At 51.9% G+C, this 22,222-nt stretch overlaps 1 protein-coding gene across 1 annotated transcript in view; it reads left to right on the top strand.

Annotated features, from left to right (window-relative positions):
* The first annotated feature begins 2,798 nt into the window (after positions 1–2,798).
* Positions 2,799–22,222, top strand: part of CCDC33 (coiled-coil domain containing 33) — a 226,758-nt gene continuing 207,334 nt past the window's right edge. The window contains exon 1 of the mRNA XM_065412566.1: positions 2,799–2,941. Coding sequence (XP_065268638.1) covers positions 2,799–2,941 — 143 coding nt within the window. The remainder of the gene's footprint in view (positions 2,942–22,222) is intronic.

Genomic DNA, 22,222 nt, shown 5'->3' with positions numbered 1-22,222 from the left:
TCTCCCCCTTACTCTCACAGATATTGTGGATCACACAGCAAGCAGTAATAACGATGGGAATATTGGTTTCGCTGAGGTCTAACCGAGTCAGTAAACTGCGCCAGCGAGCTTTTAAACGTCCAAAGGCACATTCTGCCACCATTATGCACTTGCTCAGCCTATAGTTGAACTGCTCCTTACTACTGTCCAGGCTTCATGAGCCATGGGAGCAAGGGATAGGCTGGGGTAGGTGTGACCGCGCGGTGTGGCCGACTGGGAGAGCAGCCTGAGGCAGAAGCCTCCAGCTGGCATGATATTCCAGGCAGGACTGAATCTCCATTAGACGAAACTTAAAGAAGAGAATGACCTGGAGTCATTCCCATTTTTGTCCAGGTGCTCCTGACCGACCTCACCGAGGCCGGCCAAGAGCACCCATGTCTGCCCAGGCACCCCTGACCAACCTAACTGAGGTTGGCCAGGAGCACTCACGGGACGACGACAACGGCTAGCAGTCGTATTGCACCATCTGCCGTCTGCAAGGCAAGGCAAGGGGATGCTGCTGTGTAGCACTGCAGTACCGCGTCTGCCAGCAGCACCCAGGAGACATATGGTGACAGTGAGCTGAGCGGGCTCCATGCTTGCCGTGGTATGTTGTCTGCACAGGTAACCCAGGAAAAAAGGCGAGAAACGATTTTTTGCCGTTGCTTTCACGGAGGGAGGGAGGCCTGGCGACATGTACCCAGAACCGCCCGCAACAATGTTTTTGCCCCATCAGGCATTGGGAGCTCAACCCAGAATTCCAATGGGCGGTGGAGACTGCGGGAACTGTGGGATAGCTACCACAGTGCAACGCTCCGAAAGTCGACGCTAGCCTCAGTACTGTGGACGCACACCGCCGACTTAATGCGCTTAGTGTGGACACACACAATCGACTGTATCAAATTGATTTCTAAAAAATCGACTTCTATTAAATCGACCTAATTTCATAGTGTAGACATTCCCTCAGTGAAAAGTGCGTGTAGCTGGAGAGACTGATTGCTTCTGGGGTGCTGTCATGTCTTTACTGTCACCGTGAGCCTGTTTGATGTGCCCCATATTGGAACCAGACTCCTGATGGCCTGCTGATCATGGAGTTGTAACCAGTTCAGGCTGCTTGGGGTTTAATCAGCATTATGGCTCCAACCAGTTTAAATGAACCAGTTTTAAAGCAGGTTACGATATTGTGTAGACAAGTCCTGCCTGTCTGCCTGTTTGTTGTGATGGCAACCGAGGCTGAGCCCTACCTGGGGTGCTTTCACAGTGCTGTCACACAGCTCAGAACCCTCACTGGCCAATCGCGTTCTTGCACCTGTACTGCACACCATGGCTGTAACCATGGTGCCACTGGTAGGGCTGAGAACACTTATTACCTAGGCCCATCAGCATCCTTGGCATAGCAAAGAATCTGTGCTCAAGGACACTGGAGTACAGGCTCATTGCCATGGGGATGTGTGGAGGGTGTCACCTCCTCAACTCATTCCCGCCCCAGCCAGACTCTCAGCACTGAGCAGAGGGGTTGGGTTTTTTGTTTAGACCCTGCACTTCCAGCCTCCCACCAGCAGGGGAGTAGAGCTCCTGCCTTCTCCTGTGCTGCCCCCTGCTGGCTGCCTGCCCCTTGCCTCCCTCTGACCAGCTCCCTGCACAGAGGTAGCAGGGGAGTTCCAGGGGAAGAGGAGGTACCTAGAGCGCAATCCTCAGTCTGAAGCCAAACATGGGAAAAGCTTCCAAGGTAGAGTATTGCCAGCCCATCATGCATCAAATTCATGATCCGGGCTGAAGTGATCACAGGATTTTTCTAATAATGGTAATACGTTGCACGGGGGGACAGGGGGCTGGTTGCCTTCTGAGTTTTGTGCCTTTAGTGGGAGGCCGCCTGCCCCAAATTATGTGTGCTTCAACCTTCAGTGCATCCCCAGAGATGCAGGCCCTCCCCAGCTGCTTGAAGGGGACCCCGGTTAACCTCCCCTGGCCCCTGGGGTGGGAGTGCTGCCAGTGTATGCCTGCAGTGCCCCCAACTCCATTGCTGCCCTGTCCCCCTCCCCTCCCTGCTTCTCTACCCCACCCAGTCTCCTACTCTTTAATTCACCTGCCACCCCATATGTTCCCTCTTTCCTCTTCACAGTCTCCTAGCCATTCCATCTCCCTCTCTCCTCCATTCCCTAACCCTTTAGTCTCCTTCCTGTACCCCAAACTCCCTACCCTCTTATATTCTACCTTCTGAACCGCACATTCCTCTGTCCACACCTCAGCCTCCCTCCCGCCCCCTGCTAATTAGCCCCCCTGTTGGCAATTTCAGCAGAGAAGCTAAGTACTGACCATGCAAACTTTGATTTTTGCTGCTATGATGGGCTGTCCCTCCTGGCCTGGCCTGCGGCACGATGGCAGGGCATTGTTGGGGAAGCTGTGGGCTCACAACTCAGCTCCTTCTCCTGGGATGTGAACTCCTCTTCCTCTGCATGTATTACTCCTGCAAATTTCCATGGGAGTTACATGTGAATAGGGAGAGGAGACGAGACATCTCTGAATTTACTCTTGCTCTGGGACTGAGCCTGTTGGCCCGAGCACTAGACACCTTGGCACCCATGGGAAAGACTCGTCTCTCCAAGTAGTCTGAGAAATATGCAAGCACAGCTTGTTTGTTGAGGGCACACACCTGAGCCTTTAGAACAGAGCTGGAGATGTGGGTCAGCGGGAGGTGGAAGGTGAATTTGCACCGGGGAAGAACAAACGCTGAAGTTCTTTCTGCTTGCACCTGGCAGGTATTAGAGGCACCCTCTGGAATGGATGAGGCCGTACAAACTTCAGAAACCAATCATTGGCACCTGGCACACTCTGGGAAGGAATCCATCTCTGTCACTCTGCACGGTGCCAGCAACCTGCCAGCCACCCAGAAGGGCAACGTGCCATGGCCCTATGTCACTGTGTGAGTACCTGTGAATTTTACTTCTGGGCTTGAGATGCTGCTTCTTGGCTTTGGTTATAAGATCTGCTCTTTCAGCAAATGGAACAGGCAAGGAGTTGAGACTGCAGTGCTGGCCATAAGGCTGGTCTCTGCTGATCTGTTTGGTCTTAATCTTCACTGAATAGGCTGGCACTTGCGAGGTGTCACAGGAGGATGCATCTCCGAGCTGAAGGCACAGCGTGATAAATCAGGGACACTGAGAATCTTGTGGGAGAGGAGTATAAGGTACACAGAGGGTTTACCTGAGTTGTCAGAAAAAAATGATGCATACAGCTCTCAGGGTGGAATATCTATTTCTAATTTCCTTTTGTTCAAAACCTGGCTGTCACCCCAGTGATTTATGCTATGGAAGTGCTAGGAGGAGAATATCTACAGCAGCAATGTATCAGAGGGGGTGAAATGAACTAACCCCCTGCAGGCTGGGAAGTAGCAAATGATCAGAGCCCGGGGCATTTTGAAGGTTGCCTTCTTCATTTCAGAGCAATGCATCTATGTAGGACTGGTGTCCACTGGGTGGCTCAGGAGCTGCTTGGCTTGTACACACTCAGGTGTTCAGGGCTGCCATGATACCCAGGGGGCAGTCCCAGATGCAATTTGGCTCAGTTGATACAGCTGGCCAGACTTTACATCCGGGGATTGGGATGGTGTGGGAGGTTGAGGAAATATAGAGTCTTTCCCACATGCTCAGGATTTAGCTGATCGCCATATTTGGGGTTGGGAAGAAATTTTCCTCCAGGGCAGATTGGCAGAGGCCCTGGGGTTTTTTTGCCTTCCTCTGCAGCGTGGGGCACGGGTCACTTGCGGGAGGATTCGCTGCACCTTGAAGTCTTTAAACCATGATTTGAGGACTTCAATGGCTCAGACATAGGTTAGGGGGTTGTTGCGGGAGTGGGTGGGTGAGATTCTGTGGCCTGCGTTGTGCAGGAGGTCAGACTAGATGATCATAATGGTCCTTTCTGACCTTAAAGTGACTCTATTGTGCCTTTATCGTGATTGGGGCATCTCACCACATCAAGGCAATGGACCTGTTCTGCTGAAAAACTAAGGCTGGTCTGCATTGGAAAAGTTTACCGGTGTAGCTATGTCAGTCGGGGTGTGAAAAAACACACACACCCCAGCAGCATAGCTATGCTGACGAAACCCCCCAGTACAGGTGGAGTTAGAATCATAGAAGATTAGGGTTGGAAGAGACCTCAGGAGTTCATCTACTCCAACCCCTTGCTCAAAGCAGGACCAACACCAACTAAATCATCCCAGCCAGGGATTCTGGTGTTCTGCTGATAGAAGACGGCTTTTGTCCATGCAGCTAACGTAGTTCGAGGAGGTGGTATTCCTATGCTGGCAACAAAACTCCCTCTGTTCACATACACTGCATCTACACTAGGGGCTAATCTGGCATAGGCTCTGTAGTGCCGACATGGCCTTCATTTCCTACTGGCTTGGAGGGAATATATTGTTTGGCAAACAAAACTCATGTTGGGGGGGTGGCCTGAGGGATCTCTGGATTGGACAAGGGTTTGTAATTGGGTCAGCTGATAGGTGAGGTTTGGTTAGAGTGACTACTCATTATTTTACAGCTCTTTGAATGAATTTTTGGTACTGTAAAATGTATAGAATGATGTCAGAGTCCAGAGGATGGTGCTTTTTGGGTTTATTTATATATGTCAGAATAAAGAAGTAAAACAATGTGCCTTGGCACACAGAATTTGGTTCCTTGTGCAGGATACATGCATCAGAGGACTCAATTAAGCAGCAACACTTTGGTGTGTAGTAACTGAAAGGACACTGTTGAGTTGTGTTGTTATAATTAGATAGGTAAAGTCTGAATGCTAAACATCTTTTAAAAGAAAAAAATAATAATCCATCTCTTCTTCACTAAAAGAGGGGCAAATAGTCACTGTTTGTGATCTATGCAAATAATGCTTTGTGCTCCACAGTGCTGTTATTGCAGTAGATCTTTACTTAGCAACCCCATTCCCAGACTGGTGTGGGCATCACAAATGACATTGGTGCACTAATGAGGCTGTAAACAAGAAAAGCCATGTTAATTTCAGCTTCTTTAGGAAGAGCGGTGGAGGAATCATAACCTGAAAATGAATAAATCAGTTGAAGGAGCCTGATTCTCTATTCGGTTGCCCCAGTTTTACACTAGTGTAACCCCTTCTTAGAAACTGATTTCTGGAGGTCCATAACCAACACAAAAGAACATAAAAAATGTAAACCAATGGGCAGTTTTTATTGGACAAATATATTTATTTATCCATGCCACCAAACCTGACAGAGGGCAGAGTGAGCCAGGCCTAGCATAGCAGGGGTACTGCATGTCAGGTCTGAAGGGGCCCTGGCCCAGCCATGGAGGTGAGTGGGAGGACTGGAATAACAGTGGTTAGGATGGAAGTGCAGTGACAGAGCTGAGCGAGAGGTGGGATAGCCGGGGGTGGTGCGGGACAAGACTGAGGTGCCTGGGCAGAGCCGTGTGTGTGACTCTTCCACTGCTTGTACCCTGCCCAAGCTATAAACCCTTCACTTTAATAAAGAAAATTGAAAACCCAAAGAGAAATGTGCTCCCAGGAGATACAAATGTGAAAAGTAAATATCCAGATTCTCAGTTCTTTTGGGGGTATACTGCAAAGAGTCTATCGATTGAGCTTTAGTAGCCTCTCTGCAGCCATTTCTGGCCTGGTGCCAGGTGTGTGCAGAGTCAGGCGGAGTTGCTCTCAGTAATCAAGGAGTAATTTGGTGCTGTAACCTTAAGCCCTCACAGCACTAACGACTTTGAGAGTGTAGAAACACTCACAGATTCCAGGTCCATCACCTACGAACATGTGCATGCAGCTACACGTGCAGCCGCTCTTACACACACAGCTTCTTGCTGTCATATACCCACCCTCACATGCCCCAGATATTCAGTCGCTCACACACACACCTTCTCAGGCTCCCATGCACATGTGTGTACGTACTTAGGCAAAGATGCGCACACAGAAACACACAAGTGCATGCACCCCATTCACACGAATGCACGCGTGTAGGGTGACCAGATGTCCTGATTTTATAGGGACAGTCCCGATTTTGGGGTCTTTTTCTTATATAGGCTCCTATTACCCCCACCCCCTGTCCCGATTTTTCACATTTGCTGTCTGGTCACCCTACACACGTGTGAGACATCCCTGTGATTGAGAAGAGACAGGCCAGAGGTGTAGTAAGCAGACCCACCGGCAGCCCAAAATGAAGGGAGCATGGTGGTGCTCAAAGCCACTTTATATTCCATGTCCTCCTAGAGCCGAGGAGCCGAGCCAAGCTCTGTCATTCCCATTCTCACTGACGGGAAGTCCCCTCTGGTGCCCTCAGTTCCTATAACAGAAGAGACATGAGCTGGGAAAAGAGGCTGGTGGAAGCTGCTAGCTGGCAGGGACCAAGCAGAGTGTTTGCTTTAGAGACCTGAAATCTTTCCTGTTCTATGCGGCTGATGTTTGAGGAATAGGCAGAGTTGATCTCAGTGACCAGATGGTCCCTGTTTCCCTGCTTTTCTCCTTTCCCCAGCCCTCCTGCCTCTCCTCCACAACAGGCTCCTTTGTTCTGTAATTAAAAGTGCTCTCCCTGTCTGACTTGTCCTTGGGCTGGTGAAGCCAGATCCATAAAGAACACAGATTACCATCACCTTTCCACTCCCAGTCACATTACTTAGATCTGGCAGCTCCTATCAGCACTTCCTTCTCATCCAAATGTGTCATTCTCTTTGTCCTTAAGATCTGTCTCCTGTGGTGTGCCCCCATACCTCATCCGCTGGAGAGCCCTCTCCTCAATGCCACCCGCTGGGAGGTGGGGCAGAACAGGGCACCAGGTGGAGGCATGGAGTGGTGGATGGGGTGAAGAGTGCTTGGGTTGCATGGGCAGCGTGGGAGAAGCCATGGAGATGGGTGATGAGCTCCATGAAGAGTGGTAGATCGAGGGGCTTGGCCGCAGTGAAGGGGCTGAGGGTTAAGTGTAGTAGTGAAGAGTGGGGGTGTTTCCAGGAGCTAGATGTAGCCATAGCAGTGGGCAAGGTGGATGATTAGCATTTTAGACAGATTGAAGTTGTTTGCCTGGAAGGCCAGAGAGCACAGGGTTGGGAGCTCCTGCTCCTTCTGCACCCCCTGAGCTGGAATTGCTGCTTTTCTGCTTCCCTTTGCTCTCAATGACCAGCCCTGGGCTAATGACAGGCTGCTGGGACTAACGGCTAGTGTCAGACCCACCGTTCAAGGAACTGAACTAGGAAACAGAAGGATGTCTGTGCACTTTAGTCAGGCCCAGGAGATGGAGAATCCAGCATCAGCTGGATCAATCCACTCCCTGTTTTATCCTATGGCGCATCTCTGGCAGTGCTTATGTTCCCTGCAGGGAGGTGGCAGGGCGAGTTTGGGACTGTCCTGGTGGTAAACGACAGCCTCTGGATTTCAGGTGGCAGAAGTAATTGTTTCTGGCCAATGGATACCCACTGGTGCGTTTTACCCATGGTGATCTGAAGAACCCACCATTATTTACAATATCCACCTCAGTTTTCTCTAACACCTTCCCTCAGAGCATAGACTTTACCAAGGGTTAGTAAAGATGGGGAAACTGAGGCACAAGTGATTTGCCAAAAGCTGCACAGAAAGTCAGTTGTGGAGCTGGGCATGGAACCCCAGACTCCTGACTCTCAGTCCACTTCAAAATGAAGGCTGTGAGCAGATCTGGTTGCTCTGTATAATTGCATCGGGGGGTAGGGGGTAAATACCAGGGAGGGAGAAGAGCTATTGAAGCTAAAGGACAATGTTGGTGCAATATAAACTGGCCATGAATAAATTCAGGCTTGACATAAGAAGCAAGTTTCTAATGATCTGAGGAGAAAGGTTCTAGAAGAGCCTCCCAATAGGAACAGTGGGGAGCAAACAACCTAACTCAGGGGTGGGCAAACTTTTTGTCCTGAGGGCTGCACCTGGGAATAGAAATTGTATGGCAGGCCATGAATGCTCACAAAATTGGGGTTGGGGTACAGGAGGGGGTGAGGGCTCTGGTTGGGAGTGCAGGCTCTGAAGTGGGGCTGGGGATGAGGAGTTTGGGGTGTAGGAGGATGCTCTGGGCTGGTACCAAAGTGTTCACAGGGCAGGAGGGGGATCAGGGCTGGGGCAGAGGTGCGGGAAGGGGTTCAGGTTCCGGCTAAGGGTGTGGGCTCTGGGGTGGGGCTGGGGATGAGAGGTTTGGGGTGCAGGAGGGTGCTCTGGGCTGGGATCAAGGGGTTTGGAGAGCGGGAGGGCGAACAGGTCTGGGGCAGAGGGTTGGAGTGTGGGGTGTGGGAAGAGGGTGCAGGGTCCGAGCAGCACTTACCTCAAGCGGCTCCCGGAAGCAGTGGCATATCCCTTCTCCAGCTCCTACACGGCGGCATGGCCAGGCGGCTCTGCACACTGCCCCATCCGCTGGCACCGCCCCTGCAGCTCCCATTGGAGCACGTAAGAGCCGGAGCAGGGCCATGCTGCGGCTTCTGGGAGCCGTGTGGTGCAGCCCCCAACCCTGCGCCCCGGCTGGAGCGCCGGAGCGGGGCCAAGCCGCGTGGTGCAGCACCCAACCCTGTGCCCTGGCTGGAGCGCCAGAGCAGGGCCGAGCTGCGTGGTGCAGCACCCTACCCTGCACCCTGGCTGGAGCGCTGGAGCGGGGCCATGCTGCGGCTTCTGGGAGCCGCGTGATGTGGCCCCCGACCCTGCGCCCTGGTTAGAGCTCCGGAGCGGGGCCGAGCCGCGTGGTGCGGCCCCCGACCTTGCGCCCTGGCTGGAGCACTGGAGCTAGGCAAGCCCCAGACCCTGCTCCGCAGTGGGAGCTCGTGGGCCAGCTTAAAATGACTCTCGGCCCGTAGTTTGCCCACCCCGATCTAACTGGTTTCAAAATGGACCTTGATATGTTTATTACTGGGATGACATATATAACATGAGAAAGGACTCGATGATCCAGGAGGTCCTCTCCTGCCCTATGTTCTAAGGGTTGGGCTGTAGCCCCCTCTCCCTCCACCCAAGGCAGTGGAGCTTAGGCTGCAGCCCCACTCCTGTGGTCATGTAGTAACTTTGTTGTCAGAAGGGGCCCATGGTGCAATGAAGTTTGAGAACCCCTGAACTAGACTATACCCTTTGCACTAGTCGGTGTGCCCCCACTGATTTCTGCCCCTGGAGTCCAGTTGTATTCAGCTGTGCACTCAGCACTAGGAATGGATGAGCGCCCTTGCCCCACGCTGAAATATAGGCACAGAAAAAGGGGTGTGCTGCTCCATTTATCTCAAGGGGGGATTTAATTCCGGGGCCTGCAGCTGTACTGAGAAGCTAAGTACACCGCAGGGCCAAGTGACTGCTGGAATGAAGTATCCCTTGGGTGAGGACTCATCTGGGCTCGCATACTGAGTTAATCAGCCAGCAGAGACTCAGCAGCAGAGCAACTCAGGGCTCTCCTCTGAAAACTATGCATGCTTCCTCCAGCACAAGGAGCAAAGGACCTGGGGGCTGAGGCCAGGTCTCCTGCACGGCATCCATCTCCCATCATTTCTGTGATTATAACACTGCCCTTTGAAGCGTGCTGGAAAACATTCAAAGAAGAATCACAGGAAATGTCTGCTAAAGCACAGCCTTTCCCAGGAACAGATTTGCCTGGAGGCAGAAGTGACATTTAAAGCAGTGAGAGCAGCAAGCCAGCATTGCATAGCTGGATGTGTGTAATTAAAACCAACAACAGAGCCCTCATTCCCACTCCCCCCACCCCCACACACACATACTCCGTCCTGCAGAATCAGGGAAGGGGAACTTTTCACAAATTCGGATGCATTCTGGGCCTGGTCCAAAGCCCTTTAAAGTCAAGGAGAGTCTTTCCATTAACAGTAGCGGACTTTGAATCAGGCCCTTGGAGAGGAACATGGCGTGGTTGGGAGAAAACAAACTGGTTCTGATAAGGCCTCCAGCGACATAGTTTAGCAAACCTGGGCCCAGTCTGCCTTGTGGCACGATGACATTGATGTTGTGATGTTGCCACTGAAATGCCATTGAACCATGATGCCAGTCCTGGAGCCCTTTCCTAGTGCGTGGAGGGAGGGGGAGCCAGCCCTGAAGAACATCTGCTCCTGGATGGCACATGTGGAACCACCGTCTATGGTAGCCACAGGCCAAGAGAAGTGCAGGAGTCCATTTTCCAGCATGGGTGGCAAGAGAGAATTAGTCATGTGGGGTCACTGCTGGCCTAGGAGAGTCCATCTTAAAGCCGGAGGGGCTGCGGAAATGAAACCAAGGAAGTAGCCAGCCCCAACTCACAGCATGGGTGGCAGGAGGGGGCTTTCCAGAAGCCTGGAAGAGCCCATCCTCAGGAAAAGGCTGAAGGGACAGGAGAGCCCATGGCCCAGGAGTTCATCCCAGAGAATCAGTGGCCTGAGAGGATCAGCTGCCCAAGAGCATCAGCTGCCCAGACAGGGTAATGGCTGGAAGCTCACAGCTCGTTGAGGGTGTGTGTGAAATGAGCTAGGGATCTCGGTGCACATAAAAACCACATCACACTAATTGGACCCTCTACAGAGAGGCTCATGTGGGCAGAACTCCCCTCCAGCCCAGAGAGCTTATCCCTCCAATTTAGAGTTGGAGCACATTGGCAGCATTGTTCTTTGACAGGGTTACTGGCCTAGTGGATGGCAGGGAGCAATAGACATGATATCTTGATTTTAGTGAGGCTTTTGACACAATCCTACCTGACATTCTCACAAGCAAACTAGGGAAATGTGGTCTAGAAGAAATTACTATAAGGTGATTGCAAAACTGGTTGAAAGACCATACTCATAGAATATTAGGGTTGGAAGGGACCTCAGGAGGTCATCTAGTCCAACCCCCTGCTCAAAGCAGGACTAATCCCCTGAAAGATTTTTACCCCAGTTCTCTAAATGGCCCCCTCAAGGATTGAACTCACAACCCTGGGTTTAGCAGGCCAATGCTCAAACCACTGAGCTATCCCTCCCTTTGCCCCATCAAACTGGGCGGACATCTCTAGTGGTCACCTGCAGGGATCAGTCCTGGGTTGGGAACTATTCAATATGTTCAATAATGGCTTGGATAAGAGAGTGGAGAGGATGCTTATAACATTTGCAGCTGACCCCAAGCTGGGAGGGGTTGCAAGCACTTTGGAGGACAGGATTAGAATTCAAAACGACCTTGACAAATTGGAGAATTGGTCTGAAATCAACAAGATGAAATTCAATAAAGACAAGTGCAAAGTGCTTCCCTTTCTAACTACAAGGGTAGTTAAGTTCTGCAATAGGCTTCCAAGGGCGGCTGTAGACTCTGTGTCACTGGAGGTTTTGAGCCCAGGTTGGACAAACCCCTGTCAGGGGTGGTCTGAGGTCCTGCCTCAGCGTAGGCCCCAGGGGGCTGGACTAGATGACATTTCAAGGTCCCTTCCAGCCCCATCTGTCTATGATTGTATGAACCTTGCCCGTGCTGTGCCTCTCACGATCTAGTGCCCTCAGCGTCCAGGGCCACCAGCCTTGCAGTCTTGCACCAGGGCTGCTCTGATTGTGCTGTGCATGTCTGCTTGCACCCACACAGGGTCAGTGAAGTTAGTCTGGATTACTCCAGTGGAACCAAGATCACAATCTAGGCTGAGGAGTCACCCCCAGCCCAGCCCAGCCCAACCCAGCCTACCCATCGTTTTAATCAGCCTGCACTTGAACAGAGTGACAGGAGCTCTCTCACCACCCCCACAACGTCGGCACCTGAGTAACTCCACTGCTGGAGCCGTCTCTATTTCCATAAACCAATTACAGCCAGATAATCCCGGGAGATTTAAACATCAATAACCTAAATGGTAACATGAGGGGAGCCGAGCTTCTGATTGTTGCATCTCTCTTTACATTTCGAGGCTGCTCCATCACTGCGTCGCCATGGTAATGGGGCAGGAGCAGGAGGGTTGGGGGGGAGGGGACGGAAGACACTGGATGTTGGTGCGGGAGGCTGTGAATTACCAATGCAGGACACATCAGGTGCCTTTTAGTAACCATAGTGAGGAAGCCCAGGCAGAAGGGAATTGATTATTGTTCATGAGAATACTTATGAAGGAGAACAAAAATGAAATCCAAAGGCGGTTTGTGTTGCGTGAAATGGAGCAAGAGGGGTAGCAGGCCAGGTAAGGCCAGACAGAAATCAGCCTTGGAGGAACTGCGCTTTCCCAGCCATGCGCTTGGGACACCACGCTGGCAGATGCCAAAGGGAATCAAGCCAAAACGTAACCAGCCCACTCATCTCGGCAGGTGAGGCTGCTGGCCAGCAGGTGCTAATGAGATGTTAATGACAGACAACGGGGGGCTGATGGGAGAGGACATAACCCCTGGTGCTAGTGAAATGTGCAGGAAAAATTCTGCGAGAGTGCATCCTTCAATACATAGACCACTGGTGCTGGGTGGAAGGTACATTTGATCTAACTGAACAGTTAGAAATGCAGCTGGGCCTGTGATACTTTGTTATTGGACGATCAAAAGGGGCTCAAGAAAGTGCATTTTTTGGCGGGCCTCTTTGGACCAAAGTCAGGAGTGAAATTTTCTGGATGGGCTGAATGTGTGGTAGCTTCTGTCATGCAGTCAGCCATCCACAGCACAGAATTGCCACCTGTAGTGTGGGTTCGTTCACTCGCTGCAGTTGGCACTGTCATCTCAGCACAGCCTTGCAAATAGAAGAGGACGCTGTGGGTCAGACAGAATCGACATTGGCTCTGTTGTGCAGGGGAAGGCAACTCACTGCTTGCTGATGTCCTGAATGGTTACAGCCAGTGCATTCAGGAGTAGACCAGGGACTGGAACAGCAGGCTGGCCATGATGTGCATGCAGAGGAAAGTTTTCACAGAGCCAGCCCCCCAGCATGTTTGCTTCTAGCCAGTGCAAATAGTCTCTGGATTTCCCAATTGCCAAGTGCCATCTCCAGCCTTGTTCTGTGTGGACAATTCCTGTTATCAGTGGCAGCTCTGCCTGCAGATCAAATAGAGCATGTGGCATCACGTGTCTCCTCCAAAAGCACTTGATACATCTACCTCAGGAAGGAGTCAGTGTGGCTTGGATCCACCAAAAAAGCCAGGCAGCAAACCTAGGGGCAAATCCCTTATATGTTTCCATAGGGCCTGTTGGTGAGAAGGGTACAAAATGTGCAGGAATTCCTTGAGAGCACAGGGCCCATGTGAAGCCTGGAGGACGGATGCACCAGCTTAGCAGGGAGGCTGCAGGTCAGGACTGAGGGACACTGCCAGGGCTGAGGGATGGAGGCGCCAGCTTTAATCCAGGCCTGCTCTGTACACAGTGGCTTTGGACTGAGCTAATGGAATCCTGATGTTATAAGGAGTCCTCTCGCGCACAGCTGCTACATTAGCTTTCACTGAAGACATGTAAACCTGGAGCAAGGAAGTGAAACTGTTCTTCCCCCACCTCCTGCTCCCAATTAAAGTTTATCCCATTTCTTTTCAGCTCCACTGCATTGTATTTGTTCTGAACACAAACTGTAGCAGCAGCACTTGGGTCATAAAGCAGCCCTAGAAGGCTGACCCTGGGTCAGGGGTGCAGGAACAGGCCAAGGAGCCATGGACAATCCACTTTTCGCCATGGGCCTGGCCCCCAACCTCTCCTCTTCCTCCTGAGACCTCCTGGCTTCAGGCCAGGCCAGAAGCTGGAGCCTGGCTCGGGTAAGAGCGGTCTGGGGAGCCTGGGCAGCTGTGGGGAGCTGCAGACCCTCCACCTGCCTGGGGTGGAGGGGCTGAGAGCAGCCTCTAGCTCATGTCCCTGCCCCCGGATCAGGGGCGGCTCTATGTATTTTGCCGCCCCAAGCACGGCAGTCAGGCAGCCTTCGGCGGCATGCCTGCAGGAGGTCCACCGGTCCCACGCCTTCGGCGTACCCACCGCCAAATTGCCGCCGAAACCGTGGGACCGGCGGACCTCCCGCAGGCATGCCGTCGAAGGAAGCCTGACTGCCGCCCTCACGGCGACCGGCACGCCGCCCCCCCCCCCGCAGCTTGCCGCTCCAGGCACGCGCTTGGAGCACTGGTGCCTGGAGCCGCCCCTGCCCCGGATCCTCCACCCAGGGCAGGTGGAGGGTCCAGGGCTCCCCTCAGCAGCCCGGGTCGCTCTTACCATAGCCTGGCTGCAGCTCTTCAGCCCCCGAGGCCCCAATCCTCAGACCGGAAGCTGGAGCCGGGTCTGGGTAAGAGCCACGCGGGCAGTTGTGGGGAACCTGGGTCCCTCCACCTGCCCTGAGCGGGGTGCCTGGGAGGTGGGGATATGAGCCAGGGGCTGATCTCACCCCCACCCCACGGGCAGGTGGAGGGGACCAGGCTCCCCAGCCTGGCTCTGGCTTCCAGCTTGGCCAGGGGTGGGGCTTCGGGGGCAAGAGGAGGGGCAGGGGCTGGGCCACAGAAGGGTGGGGTCTTGTACCCCCTCCCCCCACTTTTACAAAGAATCCATTGCCCTGGATAGTCAAGATATCTTTAAAGGTGGGATGAGTTTTATGGCTGTGTGATTGGGTCAGGGGTGGGAAATATTCGGATGATGTTTTAGGTAACATGGTTCCTGAGAGTAAGGCTGAGAGTGTTGGTTAGATGGTGCAAAGTACACAACATACCATCGCATGCACAGCTCTGCCAGTCCCTCTCAGTCTTGACCCATAGCCCCCTGCTATCTCAGCCCTGGGATCTGCCCCCCACAACCCTGGCAGTCACCCTCAGTCTTGTCCTGCAGCCCCCTGCTGTCCCAGCCCTGGGCTCCCCACAACTCTGCAAGTGCCCCTCAGTCCTGACCCACAGCCCCCTGCTATCCTAGCCCTGGACTCCCCCCCCCCCAACCATGGCAGTGCCCCCTCAGTCCTATCCTGCTGTCCCAGCCCTGGGCTACACTACAGCTCTGCCGGTGCCCCTCAGTCCTGACCCACAGCCCCCTGCTATCCCAGCCCTGCCCCCCCACAACCCTGGCAGTGCCCCCTCAGTCCTATCCTGCTGTCCCAGCCCTGGGCTACCCTACAGCTCTGCCAGTGCTCCTCAGTCCTGACCCACAGCCCCCTGCTATCCCAGCCCTGGGCTCCCCCCACAGCCCTGGCAGTGCCCCTCAGTCCTGACCTGCAGCCCCCTGCTGTCACAACCCTGGGCTCCCCACTGCTCTGCCGGTGCCCCTCAGTCCTGACCTGCAGCCCCTGCTATCCCAGCCCATGGCTCCCTCTGGCTCTGCCGGTGCCCCTCAGTCAGGGGCGGCTCTATGTATTTTGCCGCCCCAAGCACGGCAGTCAGGCAGCTTTTGGCGACACGCCTGCGGGCGGTCCGCTGGTAACGCGTATTCACCGGCATGCCTGTGGGCGGTCCGCCGGTCCTGCTCCTTCGGCGTACCCGCCGCCAAATTGCCACCAAAGCCGCAGGACCGGTGGACCTCCCGCAGGCATGCCGCCGAAGGCAGCCTGACTGCCTCCCTCACGGCGACCGGCACGCCGCCCCCCCCCCCGCAGCTTGCCGCTCCAGGCACGCGCTTGGAGCACTGGTTCCTGGAGCCACCCCTGCCCTCAGTCCAGTCCTGCAGCCTCCTGCTATCCCAGCCCTGGGCTCCCCTACAGCTCTGCCAGTGCCCCCCCCCCAGCTCTGCCAGTGCCCCTCAGTTCTGACCTACAGCCCCCGTCCTGAGGGTCGCTCCATGGCTCTGCAGTGCACTTTGCTCCTGGACAATTTGTTCTCGTACCTCCCTTCTTTACACCAGTGACTGGTCTCTTAGTAACTGGCAGCCCCTCCTTATACGGTTATCTTCTAGAGCAGGGGAAGGGCTGAAATCAATACAGCATTTATCTTTCTTTCTCCTACCCTCCCTCTTTTCCTACAAATGCATCTTCTTTCTACGAACACAAGGAGTAACCTAGAAACAGCTCTCTCCCCCCTCATCTCTAGGTCCTGGGAGCAGCCCCTAGGCTAGATTAACCTGACCAGTTCAATGCTGTGCTTGGCTCCTCTAGCTCTCACAACAGGGTGATGGTCTGAGGCTACAGATCCTAGCCTGGCATAAAGCAGGAGTGACCTTGCAGTGCTGAAGCCAAGTGTGTTTGCAATTAACGCAACAATGAGGATAGAATTGGCAGGCTCTTTTCCCTTAAGTGCTGAGGTAGGGATAGGGAGGGCCCTTTCTCAGAGGTATGCATGGGAAAGAACCCACTTCCCCCTTTAGAGCTTATGCACTTCAGCCTAGAGAAAAGAAACTCAAGGTCTTAGATGAATGCTTTATTGTGCTTGCTGCCTGAATAGTGTTGCTCTGAAAGATTCCATTCCCCCTAAGATCCATTGGGTTTTCCCAACAAGGCAGTAGCATTTATTTGGCATCACTGCACTTGGAAATGAGCTGCTGATACAAGAGGAGCCAAAGCCACTGTATGCTGGGATTGAAATGAGGTGAAAACTCTACAGTGATTACCTAGCAGAAGAGTTGTGTTTCCATACACAAAGGCTTTCAGCCTAAAATTACACTGATTGCTAAGGAAGGAAAGCAGCAAGAACAAAAAATAGACGGAAAGTCTCCATGAGAGAGCACAGTGTGTGCCCTCCTCTGAAGCATGCAGTACCTGCTCTGAGAACAAAATGGGTGCTCTACAGGTAGACACAGTTCCTAGTAATTTAAAAAACAATGTCAGAAGAGTTTCAAGCTACATATGCTGCAGGAATGCACTGTGCACAAAAGTGCAGGAGCAAGCAGGCTTTAACATAAGAACATAAGAACGGCTGTACTGGGTCAGACCAAAGGTCCATCCAACCCAGTATCCTGTCTGCCGACAGTGGCCAATGCCAGGTGCCCCAGAGGGAGTGAACCTAACAGGTAATGATCAAGTGATCTCTCTCCTGCCGTCCATCACCACCCTCTGACAAACAGAGGTTAGGGACACCATTCCTTACCCATCCTGGCTAATAGCCATTAATGGACTTAACCTCCATGAATTTATCCAGTTCTCTTTTAAACCCTGTTATAGTCCTAGCCTTCACAACCGCCTCAGGCAAGGAGTTCCACAAGTTGACTGTGCGCTGTGTGAAGAAAAACTTCCTTTTATTTGTTTTAAACCTGCTGCCCATTTAGACTTTAGACTGTCAATTATTATTTGCATTACCGTAGTGCTTAGGGGCCCTAGCCAAGGACCAGGCCCCATTGTGCTTGGTGCTGTGCAGACACAGAACAAAAAGATGGCCCCGCCTCAAAGCACTTTCAATGTTAGTAACTAAGTCAGCATTGCCTATCCCAAGTATTGGAAAATCATGAGTTAGGAGCCCCCAGAATCATGAGATTGCCTTAAAATCATGAGATTTTGCAAAATTATAGATTTCAGGTTTTTAATCTTTAGGTTACACTCAGGACACATTTTCAAGCTCTTCTCTGTAATCACAAGGGCTAGACGCATACCTTTTTGTAAAAGTGAGGCTGAGATTCTCACCGAATCACAGGACTCCAGGAGCTGGGGCATTCAGAAAAAAACATTTACTATTGTGAGAGTTGGCAACACTAATTAGACTTTACAAAATGGCCTGGTATAGCTCTTCCATGAGCTGTGCATACACTGCTAGCACCTTGAGCAGGGAAACCAGGATAAAGTTATTTGCAGTACGCAAATCAGCATTTCTGTTCTGAATGTTGCTGTGTACTGAATTTTCTTTTGTTTTGTTCTTTGGTGGGAATAATGTATCTGAGCCACCTTGTTTACTCCTCTGCTAGGAATGTTATCCCAGAAAGAAAATCTCCAATGGTTAGAGGTAATGCCTTAGATAGCTGCATAAATATTTACCAGATCAGGTCTATGTACATCTAACATCAAAACAGAATATTTCCCAACAGGGTTTGCCTTTCACAATCCTCATTCATTCGTCTGCCTCCGTAGGGTTGCTGATGTGAAGGAAGAGTGACGTGTGACACTGAGTCCTGTATCTTAGCCCAGGTCTACACTAGCGGGGGTGGGGGGGTGGACCTAAGATACGCAACTTCCGTTACGCGAATAGCATAGCTGAAGTCGGCGTATCTTAGGTCGACTTACCTGGCCGTGAGGACGGCGGCGAGTCGACCGCTGCCGCTCCCCCGTCGACTCCGCTTCCACTCCATGAAGACCTGCCCTTAGATCCTTATTATATGTAGTACCCAAGCACCTCTCAGTCTTTAAACATTATCTTCATAGCCCCTCTGTGGGGTAGGGCTGGGCTGTTATCACCATCCTGCAGAGGGGGAACTGAGGCACAGCGTGGTTAAGTGACATGCCCAAGGTCACCCAGGAAGTTTGTGATGAAGCAGGGAATTGAACCCAAGTCTCTGGCTGGTGCCCTAATCACTGGACTGTCCTTCCTCTTTTCCAAGTGCAGGAGATGTGGCACACACAGGGGCCCACAGAGGGAGTTGGGGCAAGGGATTCTGCACTGTTCCAGGGGACTGTGTAACTTAGAGCAGCTCCCTTGACTACCTAGAATATGGCAGCTTGGCTCCTGCCTGGGCTGTCTATGGGCAGCTTGGCAGCCCGAGGCTGGCCAGAATGGCCTGCCACATCTTATCCTCAGTCACACCCCTGACATGCACAGAATCTGTGGCTAGCGAGGAGGTCTGTTCTACACAGCGCCTGTGCCTTTTTCTCTTCCTCTGGTTGGCTAAGGGCCCAGAATGAAGGGGAGAAATTCATCCCAGCTCTCGTTAGTAAGCTGCTTTGGAAAGTGTGGCTCATGTACAGTAGTTATGAATCTGTGATATGTACTGATCCAATATCACCAACCCCAAGTGTTCAAAAATCAAGAGATCAGCTTAAAATCATGAGGGTTTTTGTAAAGATACACTTGTGATCTTGTTATTTACCTTGTGGGTTTGGAACCTTCCAGGTTATGCTTTTTTCAAGAAAAATTGAAATTCTCACCTAACTACGTGACTCCATGGCTGGGGCTTTAAGAAAAAGCACCAAATATCGCAAGACTTGACAAAGCCCTGGCTGGGATGATTTAGTTGGTGTTGGTCCTGCTTTGAGCAGGGGGTTGGACTAGATGACCTCCTGAGGTCTCTTCCAACCCTAATCTTCTATGATTCTTCTATGATTCTATGACTCTCAATAAAATTACTAGAGTTGGCTGCTACTGACCAGGATAACAGAAGGGACAAAAAGAAGAAAAGTTTGCAGAATTTGTTTCCCCTTTTCCTTGGAATTTCCTTGGATAGCAGGGGGCTGCAGGTCAGGAATTTCATTTTCAGTGATATTTTCTGCACAACCATAACTGAGGATACCTTGGGATTTCTGTGTACCACACTGTTAAAGAGCTGAGCACTCTGCTAGTTTGTGGGCCACATGGCAAACTCTGCAGCCTATTGCAGAGGACACACATTTCGCTCTCACTCCTGGAGCCTTTTCTTTTGTTTATGTTTTCTTCAGGCTAAATAAGAGTAATTTCAGAATGAAATTATAGGGTGGCCTTTTTTATGGGAAATCTAAGTGGCAAGATAAGCTTTCCCTCAAAACAGAGTGTGGGTAAAGAGACGGACGGTGGGATCTTCAAGACCTAAGGTGTACAATTTCTTAGGATAATTTCTTTGCTAGTAAGGAAGAAGTATAGCTTGAGAGGGAAAAACATACCCGTTAATTAGGGAATAAGAGAGAGGGCCATGTTCACCACTGGTGTAATTGATACAGTCCACTGAAATCCATGGGGTTGCATCTGTTTACACCAGCAATGGATTTGGCCCCACCTCCGCAGTTCTGAGCTGTCCCCTCTGTTCCTTGAAAAGAAGTGTTTCAGCTTGAGTTTTTCCTTGGTGCATTGTGTGCTGCTAAGCGCAGTGAGTGGGCTAAGCTGGGGAGCCAGTTCCCAAAAGGGCGCTCTGAGCAGGGTCATGACTCCCCAGAGGGGCACTGTAGGGGTGGACAGGCTGCTCTTGGGAGCTGGGTCACTGAGGAGCTGCTTTGGGAGTTTGGGGATCTTGGGAGCTGGATCACAGGGACGTTCCTTGGTAAATGGAATACTCTCAGAAACAAAGGCCCGGATCTGTGGCTTCACACCACAACTAGGTTACAGGACACAGCGGCTACTGTAGGGAATTTTTGCATTGACGGTCCATCTCCAAGCAACGATGAGAGAGTCTGAAGATGGCTTTCATCCTAACTGAGTGCTACTGCTGAGCAGTGGTGCACACAGCTGATCTCCAAAGCCAGGCAGTCTGTTAAGAGATGACCATAAAGGAAAGCACAAAACTAGGTCACTGAAGTAAGAAAAATACAGTAGGTCAGGCCCATTTAAGCAGCTTTCTGCCCCAAAAGGCTGCTGATTCGGTTTGGTGTTTGCATCCCTGCTGTACCAGGCCTGCTTCAACTGAACTGTCTGAAAGAGCATTAGTCTGGCCTTTGTCCATGCTAATTAAATGACACGAGTGAGAGCTTCTGTTGCTTCCCTTGGAAAACTGTCCCACATCTTAACAATAGATCTCATCCCTGATACCTAGCCTAAATTCCCCTCTCCTTGCTTTCATTCCTCCTTAATTCATCCCACTAAAATACTCCAGTCTCTCTGCTCACCCCCGGCACATACCTGTAGGCTAGGTCTACACTGCAGCGGGGGTCCGACCTAAGATACGCAACTTCAGCTACGTGAATACCGTAGCTGATGTTGCGTATTTTAGGTCGGCTTACCTGGCGGTGAGGACGCGGGAAAGTCGACCGTTGCCGCGCTGCCGCCGACTCCGCTGCCGCCTCCTGCCGAGGTGGATTTCCGGAGTCGACGGCAGAGCGATCAGGGATCGATTTTACCGCGGCTTCACTAGACGCGGTAAGTCGATCCCCGAAAAACCGATTGCTACCCGCCGGATCGGCGGGTAGTGAAGACAAAGCCGTAGACATTCATCATGTTCCCCACTCCCAACTCTTCTTAACTGTCTCTTAGCCAACTTAAATGTACTTATTTCTGCATGTTTCTGCCTAGTTCATCCCTTAGATCAGCGCTCTCAATTGGGAGGTTGCCAATTGGGAGGGTCTTGAACTGGCTTCAGGGGTTGTGACCACTCACCCTGTCTTTATTGCTAGATGAGAGCAGAGTCCTGAACCTTTTTCCTCTTATACCATGGGGTGACCATATACCAATGGCTGAGAACCACTGCCCCGGATCATCCCGATCGCTCTGCTTCCTTTCAGTTCCTTGGCATCCTTCAAGTACTGAGGGAAACAGACTTGTACACAATTCCATCAGCATTCTCTTGCCAGAGCCAGAGCCAGACAGACTGGGCTATCACCGCCTGTCCTATGGCATGATGCCGCTAGGAACTCTGCCCAAACCTGCATGGGCCTTTATGCCCCCATACAATTGTTGTCCCATTTGCAGTCCCTGTTCACCCCTGACCTACTGCTTCCTAGAAGCCTCCTTCCCACTGGAGGGACATGTTTCTCATCAGCATTTTTCCTGGTGGAATTTCCTTTGGCTGTTTCCCAGCCATGTTCTACCCAGGAATGACCTGGTAATGGTCGTAACTTTACTGAGCAGAGTGAGGTACTGTTGTGTTTGTAGAGATAGCATTCCCCAGAGCACTGATCTTCAGAGGACTCTGACCTTACTAGCCTGGGAGAGATGGCACTTTTCCGTCTCCTCCAGTAGCTGTTTTAGTGTCGGAGGAGGTGGATGTTACCAGACTTTTAGTGTTGGGAGAAGACATCAAAGCATCTCTGTTCTTCCCACCCCAGCCCATTGATTCCAAAGCACATCTCTAGATGTTGTGTTGTGTCTCACATCCATCCAAGCCTTTTGAATGCTCTAGGCAAGTCTATAATAAAAGGACCAGGAGCAGCCTCTCTTTGCTTCTCTTTTGCACAACCATGTTGGCTTCATTCAGACTCTCAGCACGTTGCCTGTGCAGCAGTCCCCCAGGGAGTTCATTATCGGAGGGTTGATTTTTCTCCCAGCCCTCCAAAATGGTGGAAGTGCAATGCTAATTCCGACCTGCCAGCTTCTTGGGTTCCTGGATGGGCTCTTTGTGGTAGTGGTTTCTGTGATTTCCCCACTCTCCCTGAGCTGGCCTCGTGCAGGGTGAGAACCCAGAGCCCCCGTCGGAGGGCATTCATCTGGCTTCCAGTTCAACTCCCACTTGTGACACAGGGCCTTGTAGAGCAGCTTTCAGCTCCAGACTGGATAGACCCCAAGCAAAACAGACCTGGAATGTGTACCCACAGGGGTCTTGGAGATGCTATGGGGGGATTTTTCAGGTTCTTTTGCACCAGAAATTGGTGT

This window comes from Emys orbicularis, chromosome 10 (assembly GCF_028017835.1).
Source record: "Emys orbicularis isolate rEmyOrb1 chromosome 10, rEmyOrb1.hap1, whole genome shotgun sequence".
NCBI classification, from domain to species: Eukaryota; Metazoa; Chordata; order Testudines; family Emydidae; genus Emys; species Emys orbicularis.
The sequence above is the reverse complement of the archived record's forward strand: the minus strand, read 5'-3'. Positions and strand labels throughout refer to the sequence as shown.